Source organism: Hibiscus syriacus, unplaced genomic scaffold (genome assembly GCF_006381635.1).
Source record: "Hibiscus syriacus cultivar Baekdansim isolate YM2019G1 unplaced genomic scaffold, ASM638163v2 tig00111378_pilon, whole genome shotgun sequence".
Taxonomy (NCBI): Eukaryota; Viridiplantae; Streptophyta; class Magnoliopsida; order Malvales; family Malvaceae; genus Hibiscus; species Hibiscus syriacus.
The window spans coordinates 204,244-226,970 of NW_024063074.1; the positions used below are offsets into that span (position 1 = coordinate 204,244).

At 33.8% G+C, this 22,727-nt stretch overlaps 1 protein-coding gene and 1 pseudogene across 1 annotated transcript; both read right to left on the minus strand.

The window, feature by feature from the left end:
* Window positions 1-3,282: 3,282 nt before the first annotated feature.
* Window positions 3,283-3,684, minus strand: LOC120159868 (protein LITTLE ZIPPER 3-like). Its single transcript, XM_039170391.1, has one exon. It carries the CDS (start codon window positions 3,645-3,647, stop codon window positions 3,426-3,428), a length of 222 nt encoding a protein of 73 aa, XP_039026322.1. The 5' UTR covers window positions 3,648-3,684; the 3' UTR covers window positions 3,283-3,425.
* Window positions 3,685-11,818: 8,134 nt separating this feature from the next.
* On the minus strand, window positions 11,819-15,355 carry LOC120159860 (annotated as a pseudogene).
* Between the last annotated feature and the right edge of the window lie 7,372 nt (window positions 15,356-22,727).

Consider the following 22,727-nt stretch of genomic DNA (forward strand, 5'->3'; position numbering starts at 1 on the left):
TGGTTGGCCTAATCTTCAAATAAAAATATCACATTTTATTGTATCTAACTGATAAATCATTTAATTTAGTAAGGCTGGATAAAAAGTGTGGAAGATTAGATTATATAATAATAAATAGATATATATCTGAATCTATAGTGAATAATAATCATAAATATTTTTATATTAAGTTTTAGATTTTTTTAATAGTAGAGAATGGGTTTTGTGGAGTAGTAATTTTTCTTCTCTTCTTTTCCATGCTATGAAGTATGAACTTATTTTTACTATTTTTATTGCAGATGCTTAATTTGTTAATAACTTGGAACTTGTTTTATATACAAAAACAATGTTTAGTTTTGCTTTCTAACCTGGATTTTAAACATGTTCGATTATGGTAGAAAAGAAGTGGGGAGGCATCTTATTTGTTTGATGTGTATGTCATTCGATCAGATCAGTATATCGTAAGTTAAATCTTTCTTCCATTGTTTATATACAATGCTTCCTCCATTTCAGTTAAATCCTTCAGATTGAAGTTACAGAGATTATTATTTGTGTTTGGGTTAACAAGGGGACTGATGTGTAAAATGAGAGAAGAAAGAGTTGCAGACGTTGGTGGAAGAAAATGCTTTTTTCCATCTTGATGACTGGTGCAATTTTGACCACCAAGCTCGTATAATGGTGAGTATTCCGCCTGTCACGCGGCCGACCCGGGTTTGATCCCCGGCAATGGCGTTTTACTTTTTTCTCCTTCAGATTCAAAGAAGCGGGAAGTCTCTGGCTTTCCTAGGCAGAGAAGGGTTCCCCTGCTATCAGATTTACAATCAAACATCGGTTCTCAAAAACGGTGACCAGCAAAATCTGGAAACTGGCACCTTAAGTATAAGATTTTAATTATTTTTTAGTCTTTACTAGTGATTCTAATTGGCATCTTTTAATTTTAGTGTAATAGTAGATAAGACTAGAGAGTAGTTGCTTAGGGTTTTTTTTTCTTTTATTCTTTCGGGTCAAATTTTGTTCTGCTTAATTTTCTCATGAAAAATCACTGTGACATAAATGATTACAAGATAATATATGTTCTAACCAATTAACAATGCATGTTATTAAAAAAATTTTGACATGTACTATCTATTAACAACCTAGACGACATTGTGTTTTCTTACTTAACATGAGTTTAGATACACCCGGAAGCTAGTAACTTAAAAACCTAGCTACCACATAAACGGGAATGATAAATGAAGAAGATGAACGGTTGATAAATTGAGTTCTGGAATCCGAACTCTGGAGCACTTTACTGCTGCATAATGGCATGAATACCTCATTCACGTCTTGGGATTATTTTACTGGTTGGGCAATTACTTTTTGGAAAGGGAAGTCTCTAATCACTTTTATTTTAAAACTTACATGGTCTGCTTTCATTTATTTCCTTTTCTCGGGACGTCGGAGAAATGTAGAAGCCTTGCTCAAAGATATTAAGGATGTTGTTGCCATATGTCTAAGGGGCAAGTTCATCGATAGGCTTGATAGTATTAATCTTTCTCTTTGTAATGCTTGGAATATAACATAGCCAATCTTATTTTGATTCATGTTTGTTAATAGCTTCTTTTGTTGTTTGATTGGTTGTAGCAACTTTACTATTTTGGGTAATAAATTTTGAATTATCCAAAAAAAAAGTTTAGAAACATTAGTATTTCTTTAGTTTTGGTTATTCGATATTATAAGGTTTCATTATTGTTCATTGTTCTCGTACCTCCATCACCGTTCACTCCGACATCTCGTTAACCAACGATGCCATTTTTTTATATGTATATATCTTATAAATATAATTATTTAAATATAAAATATTTTTTCTTTATCGTTTTATACGTATATATATCTTATAAATATAATTGTTCGATTATAAAGTATTTCTTCTTTATCGTGAAATCCAATTGATGGATTCATGACAAGGGATTTGTAATATTCAAAAACATGTTTTGATTGTGGTATGTTGGGGGCTATTGAAGAACTTGAGTGAGCCCATATCCTTGAGCGTGTGATGTAAGTAGATTCATCATACACCTTTTGAGTTTCCAAATTGACTTTAAGCTGAGTTGTTGGCCCATAGACATACTAGGCATTAGGCTTTGATAAGACACAGTTTTATCATCAGGACTGTGTTAAGTTCAACTAATCAACCATCATTGACTTTTGTTTTATTAGATCTTTGCAACAGAACAGAATCTCAATGAAACAACTCCCCCCCCCCTTCTTGTCTTGTGATGTTTTCTTATCCTTTAAACATAAATCTTTATTTTCTTGGCTTGTTAGGGTTGTATATATGAATCAATTTGTTTAGGAGGTTAAAAGAATTATTGTTATTTTAAAGATAAAGGATTCGAACACTAACAATTGTAACAGGATGTTTGAACGTTCATTATTTAACGATTAAGAGTATTTAGAACATATATTACTTTATAATCACTTTAACTTAATTAAAAAATTACTTCCTAATACAACATTTATTTTTTATTGTTTAACATAATAATAAGCGATGATATACACGTGAATGAGAAAAATGATGCGTACAATGGGTCTAATTGAGTGTTGATGTTTAATTGTGTTGACGTAATCATAAAATTATTACATAAGATTATTAAAATCATAGTAAAATTTGCAAATGATTTGAAACAACTGATGAATATATATAATTAAAAAAATTACTGAGAATAGATGTATGGAGAAAACACCTAACATTTCCTCCAAGTACTTCTATTTTGTTGTCTCTATTTCAAGTTGTCGATAGATTTCTATAACTATATTTTTTTTGCAACTTTTTAAAAATTTAAATTTTAAATAAATTTTATTTTGATATTTTATCTAATATAAAAGAACATTAAAGGAAAGGAAAAATTAATTGAATTTCTAATAAAAAAAAGAGCAACATCCAATTAAATACCTCATTATTATTTTCCTTTCCTCACATCAACGACCACATCTTCACTTAACAGTAACATGCTGTTGAGAACATTAACAAAATAAAATTTTTTTGTACTTTATGATTCAAGCTACTTAATTGAATACTATTTTCAATTAAAGATTTATTTATTTTATCTAACTGTCTTTATGTTCGTTGAAAAAATTATTGTTATTTTTTAAAATTCTAACTTAGAGAGTTGCTTTAAGTTTAGATAATTATATCAATATATGAAACATGAAGCTCGCTTGTTTTTTCGATTAGATAAAGAGAGAATGAAACTAAAACTATTATAACATTATAATTACTTTTTCTAGCAGATAGCCTGATACACCTTCACAAATCCGCCCCCCACTGATGAAAAATAGAGAAATATAAGCCTGATACAAAGATACTACCACCAGTACAATTTGGCTATCTATGGTTTTACATTAAAAAAAAAAAAAATGAAAAACAAGCTGGGGTCATGATGTCTAATCCTGCTGGACCAGGTTTAGCTAGAACTAGGAGGATTCGTGTTAGAAGAGGAGCTGAGATTGAGGTCTGGGATTGTGTTGGCTGAATTCTTGGCCTTTGAGAGTTTCTGTTTGAGCTCGGACAAAAGGGCTTGATTCTCCTGGTTCAGGACCTGTGCTTTCTTCCTCAGCCTCTCGTTCTCTTTCATTATGTAACAGTTCTGAAGGTACAGATTTGAGTTCAGCTTTTCCATGACCATCCAACGATTAACTGCCCCTGCAAACAAGAAAACCCAGAAATTAAGAATGGTATTTCATGTACATTAGCATGTTATTGTTTGGACATGTAGAAATGTGGCTTTAGAGCCTTGTATTCATATAAAAACAAAACAAGTTGAGAGCCGAGACATGGAAAAAGACGGGGGTCCTGTTAAAGAAACAAAAATGTTGTGGAATCCAAGGAGAGAAACTTGTGCAAAACCTCAAAATGAGATGAAATGGGAAGAAAAATCCAACATTGGGAACTCAATAGGACGACCGATAGGTAGTTCTCATGCAAGATAACAGAACACCTAATGTAGGATGTGGTTAAGAACAGAACAATATAGTTGAACTGTGCATAAACAATGTCTACCCTTTGTTGGTGAAAGGAAAACAAAAGGGGGGTGCTAAAAGTGGGGGCCTCAACCGAGTTTTACCCTTTTCAAAAAGGATCACCTTTTCGCCGAGGAAGCCGTGCAATTCTGGGTTTATGTAACAGCTAGTAGGCAGCAGTGAGGAAAAGAAAGTGAAGCGAGGGACAAAATGGAAGGTAGGAAGGCGTGAATTTATATAGAGAAAAAGGGTAATAGAGGTCTGACACAACAATCATGAAATGTGTAAGCATTAGAAGGGATTTTAATGTTGCATGATGATGATGATTATGATGGAGATGGTGGCATCATGTGAAGGTGAAGAGAGAACTGGAACTTGCTCCGTTTCTGCAAATGATGGTGGGCTAGGCCGTCACAAGATTCGCAATGATGATGATGAATATGGTGGTATCATCCCTCCCATTTCTCTCTTTTCCATCAAACTTTGCTTCTTCTTCTTCTTTTTCATTTACTGTCAACTAATTATTTTTTGACACTTTTAATTATTTCTTCTTCTTCTTTTCTGGGTGTCGTAACTGTTGGTGATCATCATTTGTTGGCCGTAATCTTTAATTCTTTTGTTGAAAATGGCGGTTTTGGGTGAATTCTCAACAGGGTCCCTACCCTGTCAAACAATTATATACAAAATAGGTCACATCACAAATTATGCCTACCTATACACCACAAGGGCATATTTAGAAGCCCATCCCTCTTCTTTTGTTTTCTATACACTTTAATTTCTATCGTCAAATCGTATATACATACGAATCTGAGTTCCCATCATAAATCAAATAATGATTACTTTTCTTTTTTTAAAAAAAACTCAAACTATGATATTTCCATTAAAATTAAATATATAAAATTTATTAAAAATCATATTTTATCATTTTATTTTTAAACATTTGAATAAATTATCTATGTGATAATTCATTTATTACTTAGTTTTTTATCATTAAACTATTATATTTTTTAAATTATACTTAAAGTGTTATTTTGATTATGTTTAGTCTCCACTGTTAAAAATGGTCGTAATGACATGTCATTATAAGATACAACCATATCAGCATTGAATACTAACAATAATATCATATCAGCATCACCAATAATTTTTTAAACAGAATATCAAAGCATAATCAAAATGTAATAGATATGATTTGAAAAAAACACAACGTCAAATTTAGGCCACAATATTTATGAAAATGGTTATCTTGGCCTGTATTTTTTTTAGTATTTTGACATCCAACGTTTTATTTTAGGACAAAAAGAAACTTCTATGGATAATGAAATGGTAGGAGGTCGAATGCTATAAAAAAGGTCAAAAATGATAATTTAATTAAATGTTAGGATATTTTACCTAAATGAGACATTGTGGCCTAAAATGCTAAAAAAGAATAGATGCCAAAATAATCATTTTAGTAAATGTTGAGGGTTAATTTTGATATTGTCTTTTGAAATAAATAATAGTTTAATGACTAAACCATAGACTAAGTAATTGGTAGGTGACCAAAGAGCTAGTTTTCCCTAAATATTGTCTTCTTTGACTATCATGGTTTTTAAACTTCAACGAAATGACGATATTACCCCTACAACTTTGGTTTGTTTTAAACACCGTTGACGATGATGGTGGTGTTTCGTTTTTACGTTATTATAATCAGCTTCATAAGTTAAGCATATTGAAAAATTGAAATAACCATGGAAAGTTTTTTTTTTTAAATGGAAGTTGGGAAAGCCTCGACATTTCATGTGTTATATGAGTAGCTTAACGTGAAACATCATAGTTGACAGATGGTATGATTTTGGATGGTAGGATCGTCAATTCATTGCCTTCATCCCTCGTGAAGCTCGTTCGTCTTTGAGTGTTCTTAATGGGGACTTAGAGCAACCACCGGGGTTCGTCTTTGAGTGTTGATTTGAGCTTTCGCTTATTACAACTGTAATAATTACGGCTTTGCATTCAATTGGCTAATTGATGCTTTAGTTACTCCTTTGCCCTTACCGGATCATTTCCCATCCTTCCAATGATGGAAAAATCTTCAACGCCGTTCCGATATTAAATGAACCATCATCACTAGGGAGTGTTTCTTAATATACTTAGTGTGTTTGGTTGGGGGTATGTGAGATTCTCATGGGAATGAAATTCATATTCCTCCGTTTGGTTGGCTGAGAATGTCAGTCCCGATAATCTTACATTGTCAATAGTGAATTTTTTAGGATATATTACCGTAAATGTCATTACTTCATTTCCTTAAGTATTATTGGATTACCGGTGTTTTAGACTAAAATGCCCTTAAATTTTTTTTCTTTCAAAAAGTATTATTCTAATTGAATAAAAATTCTACGAATGTTAAATTATAAATTTATCCTTAAACTATTTTAGATTTAAAAAAAATCTATAATTAAAATATTCAGGGGTTAAAATAAAATTTTACCCTTCATTAAACCTTTCTATATTTTAATTTTGTAAAAAAATTATATAAATTTTATGAATTTAATTTTTTAAAAGAAAATATATAATATTTTCAACTTGTTAAAAAAATAAATATATAATAAAGACAATTTGGTCAAATATACATTCTAATAATATTTTATTCTTTTAACCAAACACGGTAATCTTACATTCCTGCTAAATCAACCAAACACAAAATACAACATTCCCAGTAATCCTATTCCCTGGTAATCTTTTATTCACACTGATAATCTTACATTCCGTGAACCAAACGCACCCTTATGGGGGTAAAAGATACTCATTTGGTGTAAAACCTAAGGATAAACTACGTATTTAGCTTAAACTATTAATTTTGGGTTTTTAGTATCTAAACTTTTGATTTTTTTCAAAACCATACTTAATGTTTAGTTTTCATTTCATTCTGTTGTTAAAAAATTAACGCGTTTATTACCTAAAGTATTCGTTTTGATCCTTTTTAGTACATAAACTTTTAATTTCTTCAAAACTTAACATTAAATTTTAAACGGGATACTAAAATGAAACAAAAACTAAAGTTTTTTACAGTGGAGTAATAAATGAAATAAAAACTAAACTTTAAGTATGGTTTTGAAAAAAATTGAAAATTGAGGTACTAAAAGGACCAAAAATGATAATTTAGGTACTAAATTCATAATCTACCCAAAAAAATAAATAAATATTTTTAGTATCAAATTTAATTTAAATATTTGTAAGAACCAACTTACCTCAGTATTAAAGGAATCGTCGTTGTTCCTAGAGGTCTCGATTTCGAGCACCAACGGATTGAGCGCTCATTGTCATATGATTGAGTGTATTTAAAAATATTACTTTGTAATCACATTAGCTTAATCAAAATAATAATAATTTAAATTATTATTTGTTATTTAAATATTTTTATTTAATTGTGTATTGAATATAATTTTAAAGTTCTATTTGATATTTTAATTTTTTCTCAATTAGATACCTAATTTAACCATTGTATTCGAATTGGTCTAGATTAATTTATTATTTAAATAAATCATTTATTATAATACTAATTTACATAAAAATAAAGTTTGAGTGTTTTTTATAATACTTTGCTATAATATTTTAAAATTGTACAAATATGATTGCTTAATCAAAAATAATAATTTAAATATTTTCGGTATTTAAATATTTTTATTTAATTATGTATTTGAATATAATTTTAAAGTTCTATTTGATATTTTAATTTTTTTTCTGAATTAGATATCTTAATTTAACCATTTTATTCAAATTGATGTTAGGTTTAATTTATTATTTAAATAAACCATTTATTATGAATACAATTTACATCTAAAATAAAAGTTCGAGTATTTTTTAATATTTTAAAACTGTACAAATATGATTGGGGCAGTATTAAAATGCTTTAACTACACACGTGAAAGCTATGGAAATCCTTATCTATCATCATATTCTTGCATGATGATTTCCTTTCTTTTGGCTTTCATTTTTATCTTTAATTATTAGAAGTCTAACCAACCGAAGCCATAAATTATAAAATCTATTGATACTAATTAGGATCACAACAGAAATATAAATTTCAATTGAACCCATAAATTATATTTCAAAATCATGTGATCCTATAGGTGGGGTTATGAGTTAAATCAACAAAATTAAAGATAAAAAATTGGTACCAACTATTCGCATTTCACTCATCGTTCTTATCAAATTAGCTTTGCACAAAACCGTCTCAAATCAACAAATTAAACAAAGAAAATCTACCATTTTAGATATTTAGAGATTTTTAGATTTATGAGATTTGAGTTGTTTGTTAAAAACCTTGAATGGTGAAAAGCATTATTTCAAGAAGACAAATAATATAACTCAAAAACTAGCCTCATTGAACAGTCATTGAAAGAGATCAAAGTATTGATATGTCGAACTTTGATATGGATTTTTTGTCAATTTTGAATGAGTTTCATGAAAAATCATCATAGGAGTGAAATAATAACGTTTGGTACCAATCTTGCCGCTAAAATATGACCTGTAACGGACGATGCATGACTGTCGATGACAATCAAAATGCAATGCTAAAAAAGAAGACTGTTTAAAGATTTAATGGTAAAATCGATACACTTATAAAATTCACTGTCTAAAACGATGTCGTTTTAGGCATCATAACAACCTCACCAAAATGACATCATTTGGTAGCATGCCACATCAGCAACCATTGACCAAGTTCATCGTCCCTTAGCAACTTAACGGCGGAGTGATATAATTGAATAAAACTAAAGTTCAGTGCTACAATTGTTAAAATTGGAAGTTTAGTGGTGTAAACGAACAACGAACAAAGCTCAGTGGTACCTAAAGTATTTTTCCCTAAAATAATATTATGTTGAAAATCACAATCTTTTTGTTGTTGTTATTATGTAGCTGATGACCTCATGAAACAATTTCAACTTTTGTGAGGCCATTGTTAATGATTTATAATGATTTAAGTCCCCTGCATGGCTAATGATGAAAATTGCAACATGATCATCCATCCCTACACGTGAGCTTAGCCTTGGGGGTCTTCATACACATTCAGCTTCAGATTTTAGGGACCACTTGGTCTTCATCTCACACAGAGACAAAGGTTAAGTGGTACCATTCGGATTTATTTTAGATTTTTTTTTTTGAGAATCTGGGATTGCATCTTTATTATTAAAATCTATAAAAAGTCTTTCCCAAAGACGAAATACTTCTTTTTTGGTATTATTTTTTCACTAATTTGCTGCTTTGCGCCTTCTTTAAGTTTTGTGAAACCCCACAAAATCCAATCCCAAAGAAACAACAGCAGATAATCATCGTCTCTTTCTTTCTAATTATATAATTTCATAATATTTCTTCAATTCAGATTATGTGTATTTGATTATCTTGTGATTTATATTACTTTGAACTCCCATGTTGAAATTGATAGACGATCGTGATTAAGTTATGATAATGAAAAGAAAACTAAACGTTAGGTATGATTTAAAAAAAACTAAAAGTTAAGGTATTAAAACATATCAAAATTGAAGTTTAGGTACTAAATACATAATTTACCGTATTGTTAATGATGTTTTGAGGGTGCTTTTAAAGTTTTGACGAAACACATGACTTCACCTTGCAACAATGGAATAACTCTTCATCATTGCCCTTCGTCTCTACTTCTTCCTACTTTTATGTAATATCCCTCAATCAAATTGAAAATTGATGTTAGTTGTACAATTGTATAAGAGAAAATAACTTCAGTGACCAAAAATCTCAGATAATATATAATTTTGACCAACTTTTTTTGGATTTGCGAAAATGACCAACAAAATCGCAATGCGATCTCTAATTCGCATTGCGATCTCCACTATCGCAAATTCGCGTTGCGATAGTTGAAAATCGCGTTGCGATTTTCCATTTCGCGTTGCGATAGTTGAAATCGCGTTGCGATTTTCCATTCGCGTTGCTATAGTTGAAAATCGCGTTGCGATTTTCCATTTCGCGTTGCGATAGTTGAAAATCACGTTGCGCGTTGCGGTTTTCCAAATTCGTTGCGATAGTCTACAGTTGTTGTTGCGAAAGTCTACAGTTGTCGTTGCGATTTTCCAAATTCGTTGCGATAGTTAAAAAAAAAGATTTTATTTCTTAAGAATTTTCTCTAAAAAGATAGTATCCGCGCGGACGTGTCGAAGACACGTATTACCACAACCACGACCACGAATTTGGAAACACTATTGAGAATGGTATTTAAGGCTTGGCTTTCCCACTTCCTTGTTGAGTGATAGAGAACAAGGGGGACTCTCGCGCACCGCCGCCGCCGTCCGTCCCGTCTCGTCTCGTCTCGTCTCGTCTCGGGTCGTGGTCGTGGTATACGTGTCTTCGACACGTCCGCGCGGATACTATCTTTTTAGAGAAAATCTTAAAAAACAAAATCTTTTTTTTTAACTATCACAACGAATTTTCGCAACGAATTTGGAAAATCGCAACGAATTTGGAAAATCGCAACGCGAACTGGAAAATCGCAACGCGATTTTCGCAACGAATTTAGAAAATCGCAACGACAACTGTAGACTATCGCAACGAATTTGGAAAATCGCAACGACAACTGTAGACTATCGCAACGCGATTTTCAACTATCGCAACGCGAAATAGAAAATCGCAACGCGAAATGGAAAATCAAAACGCGATTTTCAACTATCGCAATGCGATTTTCAATTATCGCAACGCGAATTTGCGATAGTGGAGATCGCAATGCGAATTAGAGATCGCATTGCGATTTTGTTGGTCATTTTCGTAAATCCAAAAAAAGTTGATCAAAATCGTATATTACTTTTATGTAATATCCCTCAATCAAATTGAAAATTGATGTTAGTTGTACAATTGTATAATTATATCGACGATTAATCCTATATAAAATGCCCATCATGCTTCATAGTTTACTCACCATTCATATCAATTAAGTAAATTAAATACTAATTCCGAGTCCTTAATTGGATTCACCATAATTCTAACCTTGGATTATTGTTGTCTGCATTTAGGTTATTAAATTATAACAGTATTGGCATATCCATTGAGAATTTGATTGCATTAGTCCCAACTCTATCCGAAATTTAAATAAAATAAGTAATAGGTGAATGATTAAATGAGTAATTTACTCTAAATTTAAATAAAATGGAAAAACATAGTGGGGATGAAGCTCAAAGCAGTTAAATTACCGCCATCCTTTGGGATTATGCATATATTTTCATCTCCTTTTTTAGTCTTCGAAGTTAATATGGGTATATTACACGAAACCAACTTATTCAGTGATTAAAGGAATTATTATTGTTTTTAGATATCACATATTCGAGCACCAGAGGTACATCAAGGTAATTAAACGTTAATTGTCAAATGATTGAGACTGTTTAGAACCATACTTTTATAATCACATTAACTTAATAAAAAATTAATAAAAGTATATGGTCATTTACTCTCATAATTCTAACACTTTAATTATTTAAAAGCTTAGTTTATTTAAATGTTTTTGTTTTTGTTTTTAATATGAGGTAAGTACAACAATTCTCTTAATCATTTGACATCAAACGTTGACACATCTAGCATTTTTTGTGATTGAACTCGAGACTTCAGGGAATAACAATAATTCCTTTATCACTTAGGTTTCTTAATTCGTGCTATTTTATTTAAATGTTTTAATATAATATATCTATAAGATATTTGGTTGCATTTTAATTTAATTTATTTTAATGTTGTTTTAGTTATCTATTAAATATTTTACTATTTTCTATTTTTTACAGTTAAATTTTTAGTTAACTTATACAATTTTTATTTTTCCACCTATATTTTTCCAAAATTAAAAATATAATTCGGTAAAATATTAATTTATTCAATTTAATAATATAAGACTAAATACTTTAAATAGGATGTACAGATCAAAGTTTACATGCAGGATCAGACGATAGGGTTGTGAACCAAACTGTATCTGAAGCAAGTGAAACATCATCGTGGTTCCTGTGCCACGTCCACACAGCATGGCTCGCATCACACCTCAAGCTCGCATACCCGAAGCTTGCTTCCTGAATGATATTTCAGGTTTCGGATCTATATACTTGTTAGCTAGACCTTCGCGGTTTCCACCGTCGCCGATTGTGATGTAGGTCGGACCACAATTATCGACTTCTCCGTTGTAAACTCGAGTAAATCGTTCATAAGCATGAACATGGCCGGCGAAAACGATATCGACCCGAGCTTTATACAGTAATTCTTCCATGTATTCTTCATATGATCTGATTCAGGCTCCCCTTGGTGAGCACAATTGGTATTGTACCATGGTGCATGGACTACCGCAATGACCCATGGAGTTTCCCCCTGTCGATATTCCCCAAATCAGCTTGCAGCCATCTGAATTGATCGGAATCCGGATCAAAATCGGTGTAGGAGCCGAGCATGATAACATGGACGCCTGCCACATTGAAAGAGTAATACAAATTGGAAGCGGATCCACTTTCCTCGAACGGCATACGCCAGCGTTCGTTGAAGGCGGTGAAGGGTGTCTTATGGATGGCAGGGATCTTTTCGACTTCGTGGTTCCCCTGAGTAACCATCCAGGGCCGTTGACTAGCCAGTGGCTCGACCAGGCGGCCGAACGAATCCCATAGAGGTTGTACGAAATCAGCATATGCCAAGTCCCCTGGCAGCAATAGCACATCGTAATTCGATTGTCCGACGTGTTGAAGAGTTGAGTTTGTCCACTCCGTCTGTCCAAGGTCACCTTGTATACACATTTACATAACTAAATTAAGGTTTTACGAAAAAGAACACAAGTGAGGAACATAAAACTCGACATACCAACAACAGAGAATTTAATCGGAAGTTGAGCCGGGGGGTTTGAAACTAAATTCTCGGGTCGAATCAGAGCTGCAACGGTAGTAGTAGACGGTGTCCGGTTTCAAGGGGCCGATGACGGCATCATGAATTTGACCGGATGTGTATAGAAGATAACGATAGGATGATGAAGTCCCAGTACAGAGTTGGTGTATGTCTTTGGAGATGTACCGTAGTCCACTACTGCTGGAGCTGAGGTTTGGGTAATCCAAGATATCCTCATTTTATCAGGGCCAACTACAGATATATGCACCTGCAACACAACACAAAAATATCATTTTTTTAATTAAAAAAAGGGTTAATCATAATCATTGAATTACCCTAGCACAGTTAAAACAAGTTGAGCATGTTAACCTTTATATTTTACACATACATTAGCATAAAATTTGGGCTTAATACCAAAATAAGTGCCCAAACTATACCCATTTTCCCAAATAGGTGCCAAAACTAATTTTCATCTCATTTAGGTGCCTAACGTTACAAACGTTACCCATTTAGGTGTATGGGCCTGTAACGATGTTAATTTCCCTGTTAAATGACACGTATCTCAACCTGGTAATTTAAAAAAATTATTTCAAATTAAAAAATTAAAATATTATATATATATATTTTTTTAAAAACAGAGAACTCAAATTTTGAAATAAACTCAAAACTTTGAAAACATTTATTTCAACCCCTAAACCCACGTCGGTCGCCACCTTTTGCCGTCGACGAAGCTCTACTCGACCTCCCCTCCCCCGCCGACCAAAAGCCCCATGAAATCATGATCGATCTACGACCTATCAATGATGAATCAACGTTTTAAACTGTCCGAACCCTAGGATTAAAATCACGATCCTACGCGATTCCAAAATACTAGATTGTAGCACGTGTCACTTAATGATAGAAATTAACGTTGTTGACGGTCCGAGCACTTAATTAAGTAACGTTTGTAACGTTAGTTACTTGAATGAGACAAAAATTAGTTTAAGCATCTATTTAGGTTTTAGGGTATAATTTGAGCATTTATTTTGATATTAAGCCTAAAACTCATGTCTAATTGTTTGTTTGATGTACATAAGAAGTCAAGTACAAAAGACAAATGACAAATCGACGGAAGAGAACTTTTGCGACTTATAAATAATTCTTAGTGCTAATATTAAACCAAGAGTGATTATAATTATTTTTAGGTTGATAGGTTATTAGCAAATCTAACTAAGAGATAATAAATTTGGCGATTAGATCACGTAGATCGGTTAGCGGTCATAATTGAAGTTCTTTAGAAGATATAAAATTCGAAAATTTTGGATACTGAAAAGTCTGATAGATGAAAAAAAATAACAACAAAAAGTATATGACTTGAGAAGAAGATTACGAGGAAATACAATGTTTTAAATTAAAAATGAAAACCCTTTAACTCGAGGGGTCCAAGAAACATGTTATAAAGTAATATTAGTAAAAAAATGATAAACTACAAATTTCATCATTGAACTTTATTTTCTCTCTTATTTTATTTTTTTATCACTGAACTTTACTCTCTTTCTTATTTTGGTCACTCTGACGTTAAATAGTTAGCCGCGTTTAAAAATTGAAGCCATTTTAAAAACAAATTTTTTACTAAAACGACGTCGTTTTAGATCTATATAACTATCCATTTTAACGTCGTTAACTATTTAAGGATCGAGTGAACAAAAAATACAATGTTTTAAGTGCAGTGATGAATTGAAAATATTTAAAATACAGTAAGTAAAATCTAATAGAGTAAATCTTAGTTACCAGATTTATAATTTACCCCAGTCCAAATCATAACCTATTATAATGAATTAACGACTCAGGCCAACCATTTTGACTTAACAAACTCTTACTTATCCTCATTAATTTGGTTGCCGAATAAGTAACACACGGCCCATAAAATCATATTTATGGAAAATTAGGTTTGGGAAATGGGAAAAAGATGCAGATTTGGTCATCTGATTAACGGGGACCGGTTCCTAACAATCCAAAACCCCACTCAAAAGCAACCATGCATCATTCCCTCATATGTTCCATTGATCGGATATATTGTTTACAAGTAAAAACGTTTGTTTAGGGAAAAAGAAGGGAGAGCAAGTATTAGCTTGCAGGTCACGTTTCATCTTCTTCATCGTAATCCGCCATGCAAACCACAACAAACTTAAAATGAAATATATTTACACAGAGAAACGAGAACGATTACCTGTTGAGGAGAAGTTGAGGAAAACTCCTTTGGTTGAGGAACGGAAATGTCGCCGCGAGCAGGAGGACGATCGTAGGAAACAACACGGTCAGTGAATCGGGCGAAGGTCAAAGCTAATACAAAAACCAGAACATGTCCTTTCATAACAGCCATGGCCGACAGCAGCAGTACTATGAAAGAAGAAGATTGGAGGCAGCGAGTATGAATGTTTTTCTCTCGTGTTGCGAATATTTTTTTATGCGGTCTGTTGGCTTTATATAACATCACAATTCACATGACGACATTGGAGGTTGAATATTGGAAGATTGAGAGCAATCTGGATTGTGATGTACACATGTCACAAGAAAGGGAAGCCATGCTGCACAAGTACATCTTATTTGTCATTCTTATGCATCTTTTTAAGAAAAAAATGGATATACGTAAAAATTTATGTAAGATGATGTAAACTTAAAAATTTTATTAAAAATTTTAGGAGAGATTTATAAAATTTTAAGGTTGGGAAATTAGATAATCAATAGAAAATAAAAAAAAATTCAAAATACAAAGAATTTAAAAATTCTAATCAGCACCCTCAATCCATCCCAAGGTGAGGGACGAAATTTACAAATAAAAAAATACAATAGAATTACAATCTCAAAAAGTTTATAAAGTTATTTATATAAAATGTTTTTTAAAAATAAATTATTATATTTTATGAAATATACCATATTGGTTGGCCACTTGGCCTTATAGCTATAAATACATTGTATTTATTGTTGATTACTATACATCATGCATAGGGATGTGCATGTGTGTCGGGTTGGGTCGTGTTTTTGGTCCATTCAATCAAACCCGAGAATAAGAAATCCTCCACCTGAGATCCGACCCGACCTGGCCAAAATAAGATTTCACCCGACCCGATCCAACTAGAATAATAAAAATATTATTTTTATTTAATAAAAATAATGACTTAATTGAAAAAACAATATATAAAGGGGTATTATTGTAATTATTCTTAAATATATAAGGTAAAATTATATATTTTTTGGGTCGGGTCAGGTATTTTTCAACCTAAACCTGAACCCGATCCGACCCGAATATCACATTAAAAAATTTTGACCCGACCCGACTCGAACACAATTTTTTTTTTAATAAAAAAAAACCCCGACTTGGTCGGGTTAGGTCGGGTCGTAACCCGTCAGGTTCGGATCCCATGCCTATCCCTAATCATGCATTCGATATTTTATCTAGTGGATCATTGTTCTTTTTTATTCTTAATTTCTAGGAAAGTTTAGGGTTGTAATTAGGACTGTTTATGAACGGTTAACCATACCGTTTAGTCTAAACAGTCAGTTAATCGTTATAACAATTATGAGATTTTTCTAATCGTAGCTTAATCATTAAGAAACGGTTAATCACTAACGGTTAACTGTTATTAACGGTTCAGTTACAGATTAACTTATGGTTAACCTATTATAATTATTTGTCAATTTTTTTATAATTCATACTAAAAAAATGTAGCACTTAACACATATTGTTGAACATCTACGGTGAAATACAAACAATGACTCATGAAAAATGAATGAAGTATATTGAGTATTTGATCTGTACACCTTACATCCTTATATACACCAATACAGATTTGTTAGTTCTTCAACAGTCTTGGTAACTGACTTATAATAAACTCAACTGATTACAAACAACCTTAGCTTCTAATAAACTTCTAGAATTACTAAGATGCGTGAACGAGCAATGCTGACGCCCACATTAACCACTCACTAACCACTCATATAATCATTCTTCTAACATTCCCTCTACTTCTTCTTTTCTCCTGGTCTTGAAAGAACTTGAACCCCAAGCTTTCCTCGAAACATTTCAAAAGCTGCTTTGGACAAGGGCTTAGTAAAACCGTCTACAATTTGATGAGCTGTAGGAATATAGTTCACACAAAGCTGTTGAGTTGCCACCTTTTCGCGAATGAAGTGTACATCGAGATCCACATACTTTGATTGAGTATGGTAAACCGGATTGGCACTCATTGCCACGGCCCCTGTGTTGTCACACCAGATAACAAATTTTCTTTGCTGCTTCAACCCAAGTTCACTGATTAGTGTACTAACCCAAGTGACTTCAGCTGTAGTATCAGCTAATCTTTTGTACCCAGCCTCCATGGTAGAACGTGACACAGTTTTTTGTTTCTTGGAACTCCATGCAACCAGGTGATTGTCAAGGAACATACCAAACCCTGAAATTAAGCGACAATCTAAAACATTGGCACCCCAGTCAGCATCAGCAAGTGCAGAAATGGCATATCGTGCCTTGGATGGCAGAAACATTAATCCATAATCAAGGGTTCCTTCAAGATACCTCAAGATTCGTTTAACATCTAAGAGATGGCTTGCGCTGGGTGCATGCATAAATTGGGCTACTTTCCTAACGCTAAAGGCTAGTTTTGGCCTGGTGTGACAAACATATAGTAATGATCCAACAATGGATCTATACATGGTAGCATTGGCCAAAGGCTCACCATCTTCAGCTAGTTTGGGTGCTAGGATCATAGGCGTTACACATGGTGATGAGTTTTCCATGCCCGCTTTCTCCAGCAGTTCTAAGATAAACTTTTTTTGGCTAAGCATTAGGGAACCACCATACCGTTTTACTTCAATTCCCAAAAAGTAGCTATGGGCCCTAGATCTTTGAGTGAAAAAATATCTCGAAGTGTGCACACAACCTTATCAATCGAGGATGATGATGACCCTATGATTACTATATCATCCACGTAGACTAGGAGGTAGATATGTTCAGTACCTGATATTAAGAAAAATAGTGAGGTGTCAGCTCGAGACACTTGAAAACCAATTTGCAGAAGCACATCCTTCAGTTTGGTATGCCAGTTGCGAGGGGCTTGCTTCAATCCATATAGCGCCTTCTGCAGTTGGCAAACAAGAGGCAAACCATCTGCTCATGATTGCACAAAACCAGGAGGTTGCTCCATGAAAACTGTTTCTTTTAGATCACCATTATGAAATGCATTGTTAATATCAACGTGCCTTAATTCCCAATCATTGGCTATTGCAACAGACAAAATAATATTAAGTGTTGTGAACTTTACAACTGGACTGAAGGTGTCCAAATAGCCTTGCCCAGGAACCTGCGAGAACCCTTTGGCAACCATGAGTGCTTTGTATCTATGAATTGAGCCATCTGGGTTACGCTTTACCTTAAATAGCCACTTACACCCTACTACAACACGACCTGGAGAAAGTTTAACAAGAGTCCAGGTGCCATTTCTTATGAGAGCATCAAACTCTTCTTGAACAGCAGCATCCCACTTGGGTGATTGAAGTGCTTCATCGACAGTGGAGGGAACAACCTCATCAAAATGACAGGAGAAAGCTTTTGGTTTGAAAATACCACGCTTGCTCCTTGTGACCATAGGGTGTTCGTTCATGTGAAATCTATCACCAGAAGGAGGAATTTCCAAATTGAGATTACTGGCAGGAATTTCAGGATTGCCTTCACTATTCACTATTGTTTCAATAGTGTTACTGTTGGGAGTAACTTGGTGAGAGAATTCTCCAACAACTTCATCAACAGGATTGCTCTTAGGTATGATTCCACCACTCGTGTCAGTAAGTGCATTTGAAGACTCACCCACAGCCTCTTCCACGTTGAAGGGTAGTATTTCTCCTGATGAAAAATTGTCCGAATGAGCTGGCTGATGCGTAGATACTAGCTGTCTATGTGGTACAATCTCAAGGGATTGAGAATGGTGATTCTGGACCACACGTGATTTAACCGGGGGTACCTGACCTACAAAAGGAAACATAGTTTCATTAAAGACAACATGCCTAGAAACATAGACCTTTCTATCAGCAGCCAGGCACATAAAGCCTTTGTGTTGAGGGCTGACACCGTGATAAGTGCATGATTGAGATCGAAATGTGAGTTTGTGAGCTTGAAAAGGTCTTAAGTGAGGGAATCATTGACACCCAAACACCTTGAGCTCATCATAGTTTGGCTTCTTCCCAAATAGCTTCTCACTAGGGGAGAGCCCTTGTAAGACCTTGGTAGGTAGCTTGTTTATTAGCTAAGCAGCATAAATAATTGCATATGACCAAAACCTCATTGGTAGTGATATCTGTGCCAGTAAAACAAGGGTCATCTTAACCAAATACATGTGTTTTCTCTCAACAACTCCGTTCTGCTCGGATATGTGAGGGCATGACAATCTGTGAATGATACCATCTTTGGCTATGAGTGGGGAGAGGCTACGAAACTCACCTCCCCAGTCACTTTGAACATATTTAATGGAGGCACCAAACTGCGTTAACACCATCTTTTGAAATAACAGAAATGGTTTCGTGGCTTGAGATTTATACTTGAGAAGATAGATCCATGCGTGTCTGGTACATGTATCAATAAACGAAGCATAATACCTAAATCCATTCGAGGATATGTGTGGGGGTCCCCACAAGTCAGTGAAGATAAGCTGGAAAGGAGTATCATAAGTTGTAGTTGAATGCATAAACGGTAATATGTGACTATTTCCCATTTGACAAGCAGTACACATTCTATAAGAATCTAAAGAAAATTTTACATTAAGCTCTTTAGTTGCTTGTCTTAGTATTTCAGTAGAGGGATGACCAAGTCTTCGATGTCATAACTCCTCTAGCTCACTAGTTGAAGATTTAGTAACTAAGCTAACATCAGCAGCAGTGCAACCATCTTCTTTTCCAGTGTGGCTTGCTATAAAGGAGTAAAGCCCTCCAGCCTCTTCACCAGTTAGGAGCACTCTGTTGGTAACCTCATCACGTACGCAACAATTATTTGCATGGAACTCAAAGAAGATGTTATTGTCTTTAGCAAGCTTCGAAACAGAAATCAAGTTTTTTGTTATATGGGGAACATGCAACAAATCATGCAGCATCGAAATTCTAGATTTAGTAGGTAAGATTGACCTACCAACCGTTTGAATGTCAAGTGACACACCATTACCAACTGCAATTTTACATGGTCTAAGGAAATCAGAAGCATTTGTAAGATTTGTTTTGTCTAGGGTGATGTGATGCGTGGCACCCGAGTCCACCACCCAGTGTTCAGAATAAGCAGCAGCCACGTTTTCTTGAGAGTCTGATTTCAACCGTGAACAACACTCGCAGCCCTGATTACCACTGGTAGAGACCGAGCCAGACGAGGGATAGCTGCTAGAGGAACTGTCCTTGGAAGAGTGGTAATTGTTGGTATTGACACATGTGAAGTCTTCATCAAACCTATGCCAACAACAGTCAACCAAATGGCCTAGCTTTCCACAGAGTTGACATTGAATACGTGACCACCATTTCTCGATCCAGATACAGATGATGGTGCACGATTGCCTCTATGATCTTGACGATTGGAGATGTTATGATCAGTGTCTCCTCTAGCATAATTGGCAGACATTGGTAGGATGTCTTGATGTTCATCAAAGCCCGCAATCTGGACCTCAGCATCAATAAACATAGTGTAGATATTATCAATTGATAAATCTTCCTTCATAGTAGAAACCACAGGTATGAAGGGCTGGTATTCACGGGGAAGACCCTTCAAAATGGCCACAATTTGCTCGACTGGTGGAACAACACTTCCACATGAGGCAAGGGCATCACATACCTCCTTGATGCGTGTGAGATATACTCCCATACAATCGTTACATTTCCTTATAGACTGCAGTTTGTAATGCATGCTCATAACAGACATAGTAGATCGATTTGCAAAAAATTTCAAAACTGTTTCCCAAACAGCAGCAGCTGTTTCTGCTCCAACAAACTGGGGCAGCAAATGCGTACTCATCGTTGATAGAAGCCACGTTGCCAACGCACTGTCCCGCGCAACAAAGTCCTCGTACTCTTCATTCACTCGCGTCTTACCATCTGGATCAAGAACCGTCATAGGCGGTGAAGAGACATCACCGGTTAGTAGACGCTCCAGCCGGTGACTCCTAACTGTGAGTAAAACTTGTTGTTTCCAAAGCAAGAAGTTGGTTTCATCAAGAACCACGTTAACTTTCTTATTGGAGAAGCTTCGAGCTGCAGATGAGGTAAGATCCATGAGTGAATTAAACTTCAAGAGCCTTTATTCACGAGCGGAAGCAAGAGCATAGACTCCCACGATCAATGGCGATTGATACCATGTTGAACATCTACGGTGAAATACAAACAAGGACTCATGAGAAATGAATGAAGTATATTGAGTATTTGATCTGTACACCTTACATCCTTATATACACCAATACAGATTTGTTAGTTCTTTAACAGTCTTGGTAATTGACTTATAACAAACTCAACTGATTACAAACAACCTTAGCTTCTAATAAACTTCTAGAATTACTAAGTTGCATGAACGAGCAATGCTGACGCCCACACTAACCACTCATATAATCATTCTTCTAACACATACTTACACCTGTGTAAGTGAATAAAATAAAAAATGTAGCAATACCCCATACTTACACTGGTGTAAGTGAATAAAATAAGAAAGTGTATCACTTAATACATACTTATACTAGTATAAGTATAAACATCTCCCAATATCATAGTACGTAATAGTAAACACATAATTATGTTGACGTAAGACTGTAAGTATGTTTTTATATTTTCAATGAAAAAAAATATAGATTAATTTATTTGTATATAATATATAAATTATAAATAATATAAAATTATACTAAGTTATGTGTGTAAAAAATGTTAAATTAGAAATATAATTATAAATTTAATTTATTAATGGTTAACCGTTTATCAAAATTCATAACTGTAACATTAATCTTTAACCATCAGTTTTAGTTGTTCTGTTAATTGAAACCATTTAGTATTAACGATTTAGTTAATTAACCTATTAAATGTAACAATTATACCTATTAACAGTTACGATTAACGGTTTCATTTTTTTAATCGCCTAGCTGTAACCGGTAATCTAAACAAGATTCGGTTGTTTCTCACAATCTTAAACTATGGGTCAATACTTACAGGTAAATTCATTTGGTTGGCCATCACTGCTGCACATGTTTGTTTGTTTTTTTTTGTGGATAATTTGCACATGTTTGTTGGATTTCACTTAAGTTGCAATTTGTAATTTATTTTTAAAGTTATATATATCATTTTGATTATACACTCTTATTAATTAATAAAAACTTATAAAAACCGGAGAAGAAATCAGCTATTGATAAAATTTAAGATGGAGAATTAATGTATTCATGGGAGAAGCATATATTTCTTTTCTTCTGACAAACTTCTTCGTGTCTGCGGCTCCGCTCCCTTTGCAAACCTCTTTCGCTTCATTACAAGACGATTTATTTATTTGAAAAGTTTAAACAAGAGTTGTCGTGGATGTCTGGAGAAAGGATCCCCAAATGATTCAGGTGAATCAAAGAAGATGATATATGATGTCAAAAAGAGAAAGAGAATTCATAATCCTTTCTCCAGTCATGTGTTGTGATTTATATACTGAATTTCGATTTTAGTGTCATACTTAGGGTCTGTTCGCAGGCTAACAAAACTAATTGATATAACTGTCAACTAACATATTTAGCTATGCTAGATATATCACGTGGGACTATATCTATTCGGAGGATATTGGACTCTGAAGACTTCTTGAATCTTTAGAAGTATCGACAGGCGAAAGACCAACAGCAGAGGTGTGGTTTGTGTTGACGAAAACGGGTAAAGAAAACGAAAGA